This window comes from Podarcis melisellensis, assembly GCF_964234715.1.
Source record: "Podarcis melisellensis genome assembly, chromosome: 1".
NCBI classification, from domain to species: domain Eukaryota; kingdom Metazoa; phylum Chordata; class Lepidosauria; order Squamata; family Lacertidae; genus Podarcis; species Podarcis melisellensis.
In genome coordinates, this window is record NC_138528.1 from 21,538,101 (window position 1) to 21,554,043 (window position 15,943).

Consider the following 15,943-nt stretch of genomic DNA (forward strand, 5'->3'; position numbering starts at 1 on the left):
TAAGACAAGATTACTGAGCACCTTCTTACTGTTTCCTTGTCAGTTATAAGCACCTACAATGTACATGATTCTTTAAGTAACATGAGCAAAAGACAGGTCCTGTCTCAGAGGCTTAATCTAGATTTTGTGAGTGTGGGAAACGGCAGGGGAAGGGAAAATCAAGGCAAAGATAGGAATGCAATTAGGTGTGACCCTCTTTACTTTGAGGTACAAAACTATACCCGGTTAGACCCCTTTGCTAGACCAGTGTCTGAAGCAATAATGGGTTGCATGAGGACCAACAAACTGAAGCTGAATCTTGGCAAAATGGAGGCATTGTGGACTGGTGGTTCCCATGTCTGAGAATTAGGTACAAGTTCTGTTCTCAATTGGGTTGAATTCCCCCTGAAAGATGAGGCCCATAGTCTCATGGTGCTCCTGGATTCCACCTTGTCGCTTGAGATCCAGGTGTCTTCAGTGGGGTGGAGAGTTTCTCTCTATTTGTGACTAGTTCACCTGCTACAGCTATTCCTAGACCGGGAAAGGATGGCCATTGTGATCCACGCTTTAGTAACTTTCCGTTCGAATTATTGCAATTTGCTGTACTTTGGGCTGCCCTTGAAGACTGTTTGGAAGTTGCCCCTACTGCAAAATGCAGCTGTGAGAGACCATAAAAAGTTGCCCCTTCAACGTTTTCACTGGCTACCAATTCAAGGTTTTAGTTTTGACTTGTGTAGCTCTAAACAAGCTGTGCCCCACTTACATAAGAAAAACCTCTCTCCATACCAGCAACTTGTTACCTTGGATCTGGTGAGGCCTTGCTGGTAGTGCCATCCTTATGGGAAGCTCAAAGAGCTATAGGTCTTCATTAGGCCTTCTCAGCTAGAGCATGCAATCTGAAAATCTGGCCCCCTCTGCCAGCCTTTTAATATATGCCTAGATTACAGAAATTTGATAACTTACCAGTTCTGGTGGCTATGGATGAAGGACAAGATATAAAAATAAAATGAAACAGAATAAACTAAAATAGAATTAAATGTCCAGCCAGAGGTTCACTGGCTTTTTCTGCCCATCTGTTTAACCTATAGGTTAAATAGCCTTTGGCCTGGCAACTTTCTGGCGCTTAAATCAATAAATTGTTCCAAATGAGTGATATATTTTTTTATACTTGCAGTTTCAGCTTAGTTTAATAGCACATCTCAGTAAGGCAAGCAAAGAGAAGAAAAGAGAAAACAAAGTGGTGTTCTGAGTTTCTCATCTCTAGCACCAGTGCAGCTAGGATTAGCATACCTATGAGGAAGTACCTTTAAAGTCAAGAAGATGAGCTTTCAAACCATCACAGTCCCTGAGGAGCCCATTTGAGTATCTTGGGAACTGGATGTTGCTGTTATGTGTCACATTGTGCAGCCCACGCTCCATACATAATACGTTTGTAAAAGATGTGTTTTTTAAGGTAAAATACCAATCTCCAGATCTCGTGAACCTGACATTTAATAGGCCTTTATGCAATCTCTGTAGCTGTAAAGGACTAATGTGATGGCATCCAGAAAATGACTAGCAAATGGAGTCAAATAAACCATGGAGTCCCAAAGGATCCATATTGGGACCTGAATTATTTAAGTTATTCATAAATGAACTGGAATCAGGGGTGAGCAGTGAGGCAGCCAAGTTTGCAGATGTTACCAAATTATTCAGGATTAATAATAATAATAATTTCATTTCTATACTGCTTTATATTTTTAAGGAGGGTGGGAATCTCACAGCAGTTTACAACCTACATTACAATATCAAATAAAACAATCCAGAATCAAACATTACAGAAGAAAGTCACATATAAAGTACAGGAAATGATGGGGATGCTTTCCTGAACCCCGCGTATGTTGGCGGAGCACATGTAAGCCTGCCCTGCCCCATTACCTTCCCATTTCCACCACTTCCAGGTTGCAGCAATGCGCACGTGCACAGGTGCACATGCTCTGAATACGCATGAAACTGTTGTTGCCTGTATACATTTGCTACAATATTTTAGGAAACTAAAATTTTCACTTAAGGTTTCAAAATAAAACATTACAAAGGAGGTCAAGTGCAGAATGCACATTTAAAACAGCGTAATTAGCAAGAGAATAAAATATTACCTTAAGCAAGTAGTTTCTTAATAAACATAATGTGTTGCTGCTGTTGCCAGTCCTGCCAATGGTGGTTTCACGGTGGGCAGGGCTGTGGTCGCTCAGGTCCAATGACCTCGGTCTTCACTAAGAGACAGCCGCGGTGGTGTAACACAAAACAGACTGTGAAGAGCTCTAAAAGGATCTCTACACAGTGGATGAATGGGCAATGGAATAACAAATGAGATTAAATGCAAGTGTGAAGTGATATACATTTGGCCAAGAAATCTTAACTTCACATGTCCTGAGGGGGCTTAAACTGATTGTGAGAAAAGGCTAAAAGAGGCTGTGTTTTTTGTAGTGAGACTGTGATTTGCACTCCTTTAACCTCCGTGGAGGAAAGAAGTTGTTTCTCCAGCTTGTGACGACAGATCTTGGGGTCAACCAGTAAAATCAGTTTAGGGCAGATGAAAGAACACATAATTAATGTACAGAATGCACTTGTAAAACATGTGGTAGCTTTGAAAAAAGGATTAGAAAAAGAACAGTGTAAGATAGGCATAATGGTAGCTGTTGGCCATGCTAGCTAAATAGAACTACCATGTTCAGAATCTTCAAATTGTAGAGTTGGAAGGGACCCTGAACATCATCTAGTCCAACCTCCCTGCAATGCAGGAATATGCAGCTGTCCCATACAGGGATCGAACCTGCAACTTTGCATTATCAGCACCACACTCTAACGAACTGAGCTCTCCAGGCTCAAGTTTGTTTTGGTGATAATGTGTTGCTGGGAGCCACAGGAGAGAGTGATCGCCTTTATCCTTACACTTGTGAACTCCCAGAACCTTTGGAAAATGAATGATGGATGAGATTGATCTTGCTCTTTCTTCCAGCAATGCCAGCCTATAAACCTCATGGAATATAGTTGCCTGGTTCCAACTTGCAAGACAGCACAATTCCTAATCTGCCACACCTTTAAAAATGCCACCTCATGTCTAGTCTTGTGAGTTGTATCCAGCGTTAGTCAAACTCAGAGTAGACCCACTGAAATTAATGTACTTAAGTTAGCCATGCCTATTAATCTTAATGGGTCCACTCTGAATTTGACCAGTGTTGAATGCATCCCTGAGAATATTTGTCTCACAACATTTGCAGAATCACAATTACTGTGTTGTTGTGACCCACATTTTTTGAAATCCTGAACCTTGCCTGTTTATAGTCTTTTTTTCAAGTATGACTTGTAAATCAATTTCCGCCTTGCTGTTTCTGAAGGGGTCTCCTTGACAGCTTGAGAAATATTGCTTTGCAGTGATAGAATGCACAAAGCGGTGAGTTTCTAAGTGTTTATTCTGAAGAGTTTAGCAGCTCCCAAGCCTAAATTCATTGGCTATGCAAGCAAGACAGTTGAGATGACTTTGTATTTGAGCTGTACAAGTATACAGCTGTGCTTCTTACATGGACTAGGAATTGTTTTCATTTCACGGGATGGAAGAAAACTAGAGTAGGAAAGTGACTTGAACACTCTGAGAAGATAAGCAGAACTGGGAAGCTTAGCTGGTGATCAAGTGTCCACACTGTTCAATTGAAACAAAGTTTATCTATTTAAAGATCACAGTAGCACTGCAAAAGACAAGCCAGATAATCCTCTGCAAATGGTAGAAATGTCTCTTATTTCCCACTGGTGATCAGTGGTCTGTAAAGAGCCATATGCACAGACTTCAGTGGATTAGCCACAAATCAGTCAAAATCAGCTATGCTTACTGTTTCTAACTTTACCATAAAAAAAAGTGGGACATAAAGGGCTTTAATTTTGGTTGCATCAGTTCTGGAATTTTGAGATTTGGAAGGAAATATTTTGTGAACTATGCCATCACAATATTAATGTGAAGCATATAGTTTTACTTAAATGGAAAGTAGATCCATTTGTATGCTAATTCATAAATCATTTTCATTTGAGGTTTATTTTCCCAAGTATATTTTTTCCTTCAAGCTAAGGTTCATTTCAGAATTACAGGGAGGGCCACCTGATGCAAATTGAAAGATATAATTTCCTCTTGGTGGACCAAGAAATTAAACAAATATCCCGAGTTGAATTCTCAACGGGTAAAATTACTCTTTGGCTGCAATTCTATGCACCTTATTTATATGTAAGCCCCATGCAACTCAGTGGAGCTTAAGTAGACATGTAGAAGATGGAACTGCTAAGTAATTCGTTTTTCTTGATCAGTGAATTCCTTTAGTTTCTTATAACATTGATTGTAAATATAGTTTCCTTTTTAAAGTGGTGTGTTGGACATTTGTTCCGCAGTCATGGGTACTTGAGTACTGAATCACTTACTACTATATAACAATGATGTCATTTGTTGTCATACAGGCTTTTAAAACTAGACCAAGATTATCTTTGATAGCTGATGAGCAATTCAAATGCAACAAAACACTGTGGTGCATGTGTAGGGAACCTCTGGACCTCCAGACATTCTTGAGCTACATCTTCTCAGGACATTGACCATTCTTAAACAACAGATATAAATGTCCAACCTATAGAAAATGAGTATGGGGAAATCATATAACGTATACCATTACAGGATCAATGTGCTAGGTAATGTGTAAACTGTGGCATTTTAAACTCTTAAAAACATGATTTCTCATCTCAGCACATTTGCAGCTTCGCAGTATTGAATTAGCATTTGGTAATTCTTGCAACCCCTTTTTGGTGCAAGTGATAAACTTTGAAATGAGCTCTCTCCCGCCCCCATGCTTACCATGCTTCTATATTATATCATACATGGTTTTTCAATTTCTGTGTGTATATTTATTTTTGAAAGCCACTTTGTGACCATCTTGGTAGTAAGTGGTAGATAAATAGATAAATAATTATAAAAAGGAAATAATAGTCTTATAAGCTTAAAATGCTAAGTGAGTAACCAACTCTAGACTTGCACATTCCGTGAATCCTGCATTCTGGTTGCAGGAGTTTGTTATGTGGTTAGAGAATAAATAAAGGCAAACTATGATCTGATTGCCAGTTTTGCAGTGTGTTCACATATGTTGTGAGCCATGCAGTTTCTGTAAAAGTTAAAATTTGTGAAGGAATCTTTAGTTTAAGCAATCTTCAAACATAGTTAAAATTAACTACGAGAGGCCAGTGTCTATGGATATCCAGGAAACACTGCATGAACACTATCACTCTGCCAAGGATTCCATGTGTTTAGTTCCAGAAATGCAACTTGAAGAAATGTAGTATCTGAATGGAACTCTGCTCCATATTGTCTAGTAAAAACAATGGGGGGGATAGAGAACTGGGTTGTAAATAGGATCCCCTGTCTTTAAGTGTTAATGGGTAATAAAAAATGATATTGGGAGGGCTGAAAAGTGAAAGATCACATAATGGAGATAAATGCAAGAATGCATTGGCACCTACATACAGGATTTGCATAGGACAAATTTCAGGAACATTTAGATTTTTAAGCAGAGAAATGGCACCCTCTACTTAAGGAAACTTGGGTTGTATACTGTAGGCATTGTGTGACATGAAACAGTAGAAAAGGTACTAAGATTCATTTCATTGACTTTTTAGTAGGGTCTACAGAGGGGGTGTGTGTGTGTATGTGTGTGTGTTGCCTCACTCTAGCATTAATGAAGTGTTAAAATTGTTTGCTTGTGGGGAATGGGTTCGTTTAAGAAATATTTACCCATTGTACTGCTGTTTGTCAACCCATTTATAAATCGGTGTGTTTATGCTAAAGATGTTTCTGCTAAAGAAGCATAGATGGAGTGCCATAGAAATATAGATGGGGTGCTATAGAAATAAATATTGGCTCAGTGAAACTAAAATTCCTTTGCATAGATCTTATATACCATATACAGACTTAATGACATTTAATCTTTGAGACAGATAATTTTCTCTGACATGGAAAGTTGGCAGAGCACATGTAGTCATGCATGTAATTGGAACAAAGTTATAAAAGGTAAAGATGCCTTTTGGCTGGTCTTGCAAGGAAGAAGAGCTTGGTGCTGTTTTATCTTATAGAAAAAATAAGAAATCACTGTCTCTTCAATCACACTAATAATTCACTTAGTTCATGCATTTTCTAACTTTAAAGAATTAAAGTGGATGCCAGAAAATAAAAATTCACATAGTTGAGTAGACTTGAGGCACATTAGCCCCTAGTATTCTTATTCACTCCAGTGTATGTCATGCCCTAGCTTCTACTTTGCTTCCAGAAATGTGAATCTTGTAAATGTCAGCTGAGCTTTAGTGGAATGGAGGGACAGGAAATTTTCTGAGACTACAGAGATGGTTTGAGTTCCAAGGAGGAATGAATGCACCTGATTATTCCCCAAGCTTCTTATCCACTTCTTATCCAGCTTTGTCTAGTTTAGTCAAACTAGAAAAATACAATCTTTCACTTTGTTTACACTGATCTTGGTTTTACTCATCTTATTGAATGTACCGTACTATACAGGCAGTATTCAACAACAGTTGAACAAAAAAAGCTTATCTGGCAACCGTAAATTGCATCCATATCCTCACTAGACAGCACTAATTCAGGGCTTTAAAATCAGTTAGTTTTTTACTTGGAAAAATGTGGGCTAGGAAAGATGTGAGGCACTTGGCTCTCCAAAAGGTGCTTGCAACATTGGTGAATATTAAAAGATAATTTTAGATTGTTACCCTGCTGCATTTGGCCATACATTCAGATATACCATCTCTGGGCAATCTTGAAATATCAAGGCAGCTGGAAAAACAGATCTCAATTTATTATAAGCAGTTAAGGGACAAATTATTCCCTCCACTAGATAAACTGAACAGAATTTGGAGTGTGGAGGCACAAATCAATTCCCAACTTAAGTGAGGACAGAGACTAGTGGCATCAGTTCAAAACAAACCACTATAAGCTAAAGTTATACCACAGTAGTCATCAACCTTTTGGGAACATGTGTCTCAGGTGTATTGTATGAGAGTGTGAACAGCAAGAACATAAGAAAAGCCCTGTGGATCAGTGACCCATCTAGTCCAGCATCCTGTTCTCACAGTGGCCAACCAGAAGCCCCTGGGAATCGCCCAAGCACAACAGCATTCTGCCCACCTGTGAATCCCAGCAACTAGTATTTAGAGGCACACTGCCTCTGATATTGGAGGTAAAGCATAACCATTGTGATGACGAGGAGGTCTTGATTTCCTTGTCCTTGAGTTTTGGCTAATCCTCTCTTAAAGGCATCCAAGTTGATGGCCATCTACAATACACTTGCAGCTTTTTTCTCCAAGCTCTGAACCATGGAGGAAGCAAGAATGGTAGATCTGACCCTTGTCCTAGGGTCTTGTCCTGTTGGGCTTTACCCTTCTGTGACACCCCTGTATTGGCCAATTTGTGTTGTATTATATGTACACAGCAACAAGCAAAGCTGTGTATGTGTATGGGAAAATGTAAGGTTTGCAGAGCTATTATAATGGATATAGTCTGCTAGAAGAACACCGTGCTTGTTTTTTGTTTTGTAATTTCTCAAAACAAGTTAATAACAGGAAAAGGTTTTGCAATTTACGATCTCGTGTAGTGTATCTGGATTACTTTTCCCTCTCTCCCTTTTTGACTCTCACATTATTATAACATTAAAAGCCAATCTGTCTAAATAACATTAGTTCACACATTAACAGGCTTTGCATACTCTGAAGATTTGGCTGTTTCATTATTCTTCTGAGAATACCCATTTTGGGAAGAAACAGAAGTTTGAAGTATTTGGCTGCACAATATTCATTTTTTGTTTTGCACCTTGTCATTTAATCACTTTGAAGTCCTAGTGGAAAATAGTATGAAAATGCTGGTGTTGAGAGGAAACTTGTATACAAAAGCATGGCTGTTACCCAAAGCCCAGTTGTACACAGAGCTTTTGTTAGGCTGGGGACTCCTGGCTATAAGCCCAGATGCCTCAGATTATTGCCAGTTTCCTTAGACATTCTAAAGTTGTGGAATGGTGGGAACCTGAGATGTTTGCTGTATTGCAGACCTAGGTGGTGACATATTACAGTTTGTCTTTCTTATTTAAATTCATCTTCCCCAAATAGAGATTTCTGCTGTTTTGCATGCAACTAATTTTTTTAAAGTACCACACTGAAAAGCTGTTAAAAATTTGTGGGAGAGTAATTTGCATATTTTTTGTGGCACGAAGCATGTACATTTGTTATGTGCTGAGTATTGTATTTGTTTGGGAGGAATTGGCACTTCCTCATGTTTCAGTTAGCAGTAAAAGTGAGCTAAAATGTTGGGTATATAACCATCATCTTGGAAATCAATGGAAAGGTACTAGCTGTGATTTTATGTTCTTCCCAAAACTGAAGAACGGAAGGAGGATAACTTTTAAACATGGATGCTAGGGCTCAAGAAATATTTCAGATTCCTTGGCTTCAGTACTCTTTGGAATTTTTTTTTATGCTGCCAGCATTACACTGCACATAGAATTGAGTAAATGGTCAAAATTCCTGGGTGCTGCTGTTGCATTTCTAGGTGATCAAGCACATTTCATTTTTCCAGTGTTGATGTGTGATAAATGATAACTTTGGAGCAGGGATTTTGGAACCAGGGCTGAAGGCCACTTTACAGTTAGGTAGATGCAAATTTTGGTGTTTATCTCCATTTATAGTACTGTATGTCAAAAGCTGGGTTACACAAATTCTGGCTGGCCTTAATAGTTGAGCCAAGATGCTCATCTTGAACCTAAGCCTCACTGTGTTCAATGGGGCTTACTCCCAAATAAATGTCCATGAACTTGCTGCCTTAGCTTAGTCCATGAACTGAGGGAAGGCAGCATGAGCTTGTGTTCCTGCTGGCCAACCAAGGGTAATGCAGAAGGAAAGGCAGGATTTTGTTTGAGGGGTGGTAAGCTGCTGGCTGCCAAAATGGCCAGCGCAATCCACATCTCTAACTTGAAGCTGGGGAGGAATGCAGAATTTCTTTGTTGTACTGAGCCCCTTGCCAAAAAACCTCAGTGTAACAGTATGAGTGATTCCTGCAGCTATATCCTCTTGTCACCCTTATCATGTCATGGGGTGACAGAGGGGAAAGTGAACCCCTAGTCTAAGCTGTGTGTCTGGCGAGTTTCTCTGAAGAATTGCTCACCACATTAGTGAATAGCCACTTTAAGGCAAGCTTTCTGTATATTGTTATAGCGCTGCTATATAACATCAGGGACTGGTTAGTGAATAACTTTGGCCATGGACGTATTTTCCTAATTGCCACAGGAATTGTAGCTATTGCTTATGTGACAGTGACGAATTCACTCTGGTATATTAACATTGTTTAGTGACTGGGCTAGATGGACCTTGATCTCGCAAGGCAGTTATCAGTGTGTTTTTTCACGGGTCTTTTATCACCATTGAAATAACTGTGCAAGGGGGGAGAGGATCAGCTCATCCGGCACACATAAGAGATCCTTGTAAGAAGAGCATTGAGTTGAGTAGCCTTTCACCTTTGCTCCTTTTTAAAGTATCCAGACTGTAGCGGTGATAATGCTAACTGACTGTGTTGATTTATTCCATCCAGAGAAGGGGCAAGAGCATAGTTGAGTCATTAGCTTGGGAGTTTTTCTCAAACTAACCATGTTTAATGGGGGAACTCCTATTCTTTATTTAGCAAGAGGGGGAAAAACCCATCTTTTCAAAATGGCAAAAGGAATTACCACCTGTATGAAATAGAGGTTACAACAGTGAATTTAGTTGTAAGTTAAAACTAAACGCTAGTTAAAACTAAAACTAAACATCTTTTGTATGTCTCCATGCCAACTGATGCTCTAGCCTCCCATGTCTTCGCAGAGCCTGGCAGGGGTGGTTCAATACATATTTCTTTCTACAATGGAGCAGTAAATGATGTCCTCCCCCAGTCAAGGTGCATAGTACCCAACCAAGGCTGGTCAAGCTACTTTGGCATTTCAGGTAAAAAAAATCCCAGAAGCACCTCTCTCTCTGGCAGTAAAAATAGATTAAATAATGCCCTTTCATGACACCCAAAATCAGCAGCCTGAGGCAAGAATCTCATTCTACCTAATGGGAGGTCTGGCTGTGAGCTGCCTTCCCAGGACTTGAGCTCTGAGATCAGTTGCTGGAGGTAGGATGAAGGATTGAGGGTGAGTCTAAAGTCCAACAGGCATAAAGTACTGATCTTATCGACTAGGAAATGGGCAGAAGCCATTGCAGTTGGTATTTATACTCACACTAGCCATGTCAGAGCTTTTGTACTGCATGCTAGCCTCAGCAGCCGTTGTTATGTACCCGCATTGCCTTCTGAGCCTGAAGAGACTTCTTAGGCCCGAATGTGTACACAGCTCTAAATAACTGGTCTAGCTACATCTGAGCTTCTGGTCATGAGGTTTCCTGCAGACGCAGTAGCCATAGAAATAACTAGGGTAGTTGGCAGTGCAGGAACAGGGGCAAGATGTAAACAGATGTGACCTGCCCCTGGAATTTAGGGTTTTTAAATGACAAGTGAAAGGATAAAAATAAGGTACTTTATGGCTTATGCTGAAAAGAGGGTACAGTATTAGTTAAGTGTGTGGAATCGCTCAGTGGTGCAACACACGCTGTGCCTGCACAAGGTCTCAACTTCAGACCCTGGCATCTGCAGTTAAAAGTATCAGCTGATTGGAAAGACCTCCTCTTAAGACCCTGGAGAGTAGCTATCAGTCAGAGTAGAGAATACTTGGCTAGGTGGACAAATAGACTGTCCTGGTATAAGGCAGCTTCCAATATTATTATATTCCTGTCTGTTTGCAGTGTTGCATCAGAAGCAAACCCTCATGGTGGAGCCATAAAAATGAAAATTGCACAATGCCAGGACTCAGTTCTAAACCTGCCCTAGCAAAGAAGTATGTTTTTATTTGTTATTCAAAAAGATCAAAGAAAAAGAATATTCATAAAATAGTATTATATAAATTATCTGTACATGAGACAATACTGTACTTAATCTTAAAAAAAATTAATGTATTGGATACTGAACTGACCCTATTTATAACTGATAAGTATCAGTTGTGTAAATTGAGGTATATATGTTAAGATATTTTGTATTGCACTCTTGTCAGTCATTTAGAGTGAAAGAGTAAATGAAAATCTGCTATAAAAGCAAAGTTTCATGTTTCAAAACGTCTCCTAACAATTTACTGTATATGCATTTGTTTGTTCTTGCCCTTCGTTATTCCAATAAAATACAAAGAAGTTGTCTTCTATCTGCCTTCCTTCTCTTACTTTTAAGTTTACAAGCTTAGACATATAACCCATTTCCTAAACTCTGGAGAGCCAGGAATTTATTGACAGCGTAGGGAATTTTTCCACTTTCAATCTTTGCTGATGTTACTGTTTCTTGGTTGTCTTTTGAAATTAGTCTTTTGCAGTATCCAGATACTGTTGCAAAAGGGTCTCTGCGGAGCTCTGACAAAGGATGTTCTTTATTTCTGTTAGTGCAGGCTCCCAAAATATTTTAATTATTGCGCATTCCCAATCATGTGAAAGTTTTACATTTCCAACACCAGTTGCTTATTGCTGGGTGTTTTTTGCTCATGCTAGTTGGGCCAAGTTCCAGCGAATCATGATCTTATGGAAATTTCCCTTAGATTCATGCAGAACTGTTAATTTGTAAAAGGAATGGTTTCATTTCAGCCAAATGTACCCCACAGATAAGAAAAAAGATTGGCCCCTGTGGTTGTGGAGGCATAATGCACTGCTTATGATGCAGTATGGTATGTTGCAATTTGAGAAAGGTAAAACATGTTTTTCTGGAACAAGTCCATTTGATCTTGTCCCCTTCACAGCATTGCTGACCATGGTCCATTTTAATTGAACCTAAGTAGATAGCTGTAACTGTTTTTCTTTGCAGACAGGAGCCAACAAAAAGTGGTGACCCTTTGTCAAAGAGAGTTCCTACTTGCCCATGTGCATGGCTTGGGTTACTGGGGTCATGTGGCCAGAGCAGCACAGTGTCTCAAGATCTGTCTGCTGTTTTACTCACTCTCACACACCCAGTTTTTTATTAGACTCAAAAGCGCTACAGGGAAGGGAGTGCCTCCATTGCTTCACATACAAGATCCTACATGCAGCACATCTCATTTTGTAGGTTTACATATCACAACTCAGTTACATTGACTTACAACCACACGCATCTCTACTCTTTATTTATTTCTGAAAATACTTCTATACTGCTTTTCATGTGGTTTACCAAAGCAGCATACAGGTTGATCAACAATGTTAGGTTAAAACAAAACAGAATATACCAAATAAGTTGCACAAGCACAATAAATAGAGCCAGCAATTCCCAATCCACAAATTCCTAGGTGAACAAAAGTGTTTTTAATTGCCATCAGAAATATGTTACCGAGGTGCCTGCCTGGTCCCTGTGGGGAGACTGTTCTATAATGCAGGCACCGCTGCAGAGAGAGCCCTTTTCCTGGTTTGATGCCTGGTCAAGTAGAGCAGGCTGAGGCACTTCCAGGAGGGGTCCCTCTGAAGATTTGAGTGGCTTGGCAGGTTCAGGTGGGATAATGCATTGCCTTAGATAATGGGGTCTCAAGTTATTTTGAGCTTTATAAGTCAATACCAGAACCATAAACTTGGTTCACAAGCAAATTGGCAACCAGTGCAAACTGCCAATCAGAAAAGGGTAAAGGTAAAAAGGGAAAGGACCCCTGGACTATGGAGTGCAGCGCTCATCTCGCTTTAGGCAGCGCTCATCTCGCTTTAGGCCAAGGGAGCCAGTGTTTGTCCACAGACAGCTTTCCAGGTCATGTGACCAGCATGACTAAACCGCTTCCGGCGCAATGGGGCACCGTGATGAGTGCCAGAACGCACAGAAACACTGTTTATCATCCCACTGCAGCGGTACCTATTTATCTACTTGCACCGGTGTGCTTTTGAACTGCTAGGTTGGCAGAGCAATGGGACAGAGCAATAGGAGCTCACCTCATCATGCGGATTTGAACCCAAGGGTATAGTGTACTAACAGCTTTCTTGGCCCCAGCATCTGGCACCAGTTGCAGCTTTTGATCAAAGCCTAGGAGCTGCTGCCCCCTATAGAGCAGATTACAGTAGTCCAATACTTGTTCCGAAGGTGTATATTTTTAGGACCCTCTTATTTATATGGGTGCAAGTTGTTTTTAATGGTTTTTAATGTTGAAACCTGCCCTAGACCTTGGGGTGAAGGACGGGTGATAGATGATAGATAGATAGATAGATAGATAGATAGATAGATAGATAGATAGATAGATGATAGATAGATAGATTTTCAACAGCGCTTTTTGTGTGCTCATGAGTTGCATAAAACCATAGAATCATAGAATCATAGAGTTGGAAGAGACCACAAGGGCCATCGAGTCCAACCCCCTGCCAAGCAGGAAACACCATCAGAGCACTCCTGACATATGGTTGTCAAGCCTCTGCTTAAAGACCTCCAAAGAAGGAGACTCCACCACACTCCTTGGCAGCAAATTCCACTACGAACAGCTCTTACTGTCAGGAAGTTCTTCCTAATGTTTAGGTGGAATCTTCTTTCTTGTAATTTGGATCCATTACTCCGTGTCCGCTTCTCTGGAGCAGCAGAAAACAACCTTTCTCCCTCCTCTATGTGACCACTATATCTGCACATCTGAAACATTTATAGGAAGTGAGTTTTTCTCAAATGCCATTAAGAATATAAAAATGTACATCTAAACAACAATTAAAGCTGGGATAGCATCATCAAAGGCCCAGGAGGGCCTGAGTTGAACAGATAAGTTGGTATTAGATGATGGCATATTTTCAGCACAAGGAGAGTGTGCGGTAAGAACCCTCATATACAGCACTTTATTGCCTTTATAACCCAACCAGTTAGAAACTCGGGTGTATATAAACTAGGCGCCAAACAGCACCTTGAATCTAGATTGTGGTTGCCCCAACAGAATATCTATTCACCAGGTGGTTGGATTAAATGACCCTCGTGATCCCTTCCAATGTTACAATTCCATCATTCTATGGTTTCTATTGCTTGACTGTAGCTTGCTGTTACAACAATGTACATGTCCCAGTATGCAAGAGGGAGAAACACACACAGTGGAAATGGTATTAACTATGGAGTAAGGCAGAGGTTTTTAAACCTTGGTCGCTAACCTGGCACCCAGAAATCTCCATGTATTTGCAGTTGGACCCACACCGGTAGCAAAAAGCACCTGGCTAATTTTGAACATGGAACCCAACTTTTCTCCAAGCCACTTAAGGTCCTGCATGGCAATCCCGTGTTGGGTTAAGCTGACGCAAATAGTGGCTCACCTAAGGCCATCCATTGAGCTGGGAAATAGGATTGTCTTGAAAATGTCCATATTGGCTACCACAGATTTTGCATTTATTTAAATGCTGTGGTTTAAATGTAATGTGTGAAAACATTTTAAACATTTTAAAGCTGCACTATTCCCCACTGAATACAGTGGGATTTACTTCCAAGCAAACATGCATAACATTGGGCTACCAATCTCTTAAACTGTAGCAGCACTGCTGATTTTGCTTTTGCATTCTAAATGGGTTTTTCTCACTCAGGCATTTGTCATAATGAATGTTCTCTTACTGAATTAAGTACAGTATTAAGTACAGCTGTGTACTTGGGAAGACAGCAGTGATTATGATTATTATTATTTTTTTGTTGTTCAGAAATGGAGGCAAAGAACCTACCTGAGCCATGTCTTGAAGTTTTATAATGGATTATGGAACTGTGTGCTGATGAGCCAGCCAGTGGAATGCCTGAGTGACTGAAGAAAATGGGTGCTAATGCTTCAAACTACCCTCATTCGTGTTCCCCAAGGGTAGGGGGAAATTCTCAGGCACAACAGACATTCATAGGTAAGTTTCTCCTGTCTTTAAGTTTTTATTTCCAGGGCATAGGTTTTCTTGTGATATCTGTAAAAAAAAGAAAGGAAGAAAGGAAGACTAGCAAGTTATATAGATCTAAGATACTAGGATACTGTGAACTTTGTGGGTTCACACAATTTCCATTTATTACATTTATGAGTCATTCTGTAACAATGTTCTCTGAGCAATGAGCAAATAAAAGGACTTAACAAAATCATAAATAGACTCAAGTAAACACTAAAAGCCAACAACCAGGGCAGTACAATGTAACTCTAAGCATATCCACTGACATAAAAGCAAAATAACAGTCTTATAAGGTTAAAACATGCATCCAACCAGCAGAGATTAAAATTCTTTTTGGCACTAAATTAAGGTTATTCAACCATTAAACATCAAAACCTCATCAAGGCTGTGCAAAGTATTAGGCACCGTATTTTTTTAAATGTAGGGTTAGGGAGAGCATCCTATAATTGGGGGGGGGGGGGAACAGTAGTGAAGATTCTCTGCTTGTGCAGCCAATCTCTAAATAGGATTAAGAGGTATTTGACGAAGGGCATTCACTGATGATGTTAGATTTATATAGGAAAATACCAAGCCATGCAGGTTTAATGAGTAAAAAATAGCACTTTGATTTGGCCCCAGAACTCAATCTGGAGGCAACCAAAGTGAAAAAGAACTGGTCTAATATGTTCATAATTGGTAACTACCATGGCAAAATGTGTTTTTATCTCTTTTGGATGTACTTTGTAATTATAACATTTGGAATACTTACCTTGAATTAAATGCATCGTAGTACTTATTCAGACTCCCTGGATGGCAAAATCAAAAAGTGTGCATACAAGGTGACAATGGTCTCAATGTTAAGAGAGCATGCCTAGCCTCTCCCAGACTCCCTCACTAGCTCCTCCCCTCAGGCACTAGGAAGGTGTATGGAAGTTTTCACATCTCTTTTAAACCAGCCACACTTGTTGTGATGTCTGAAGCCTGACAAACCCATTGGCCTTCT

The 15,943-nt window shown here is 39.9% G+C and overlaps 1 protein-coding gene across 2 annotated transcripts in view; it reads left to right on the top strand.

The window, feature by feature from the left end:
* BTBD7 (BTB domain containing 7) overlaps nucleotides 1–15,943 on the top strand; it is a 73,207-nt gene that overhangs the window by 11,320 nt on the left and 45,944 nt on the right. For both annotated transcript variants that reach the window (XR_014168018.1, XM_081909555.1), the window contains exon 2: nucleotides 14,740–14,928. Coding sequence is in view for 1 of the 2 variants with exons in the window: in XM_081909555.1 (XP_081765681.1) it covers nucleotides 14,847–14,928 (82 nt within the window). In the remaining variant the exon portion in view is untranslated. The remainder of the gene's footprint in view (nucleotides 1–14,739; nucleotides 14,929–15,943) is intronic.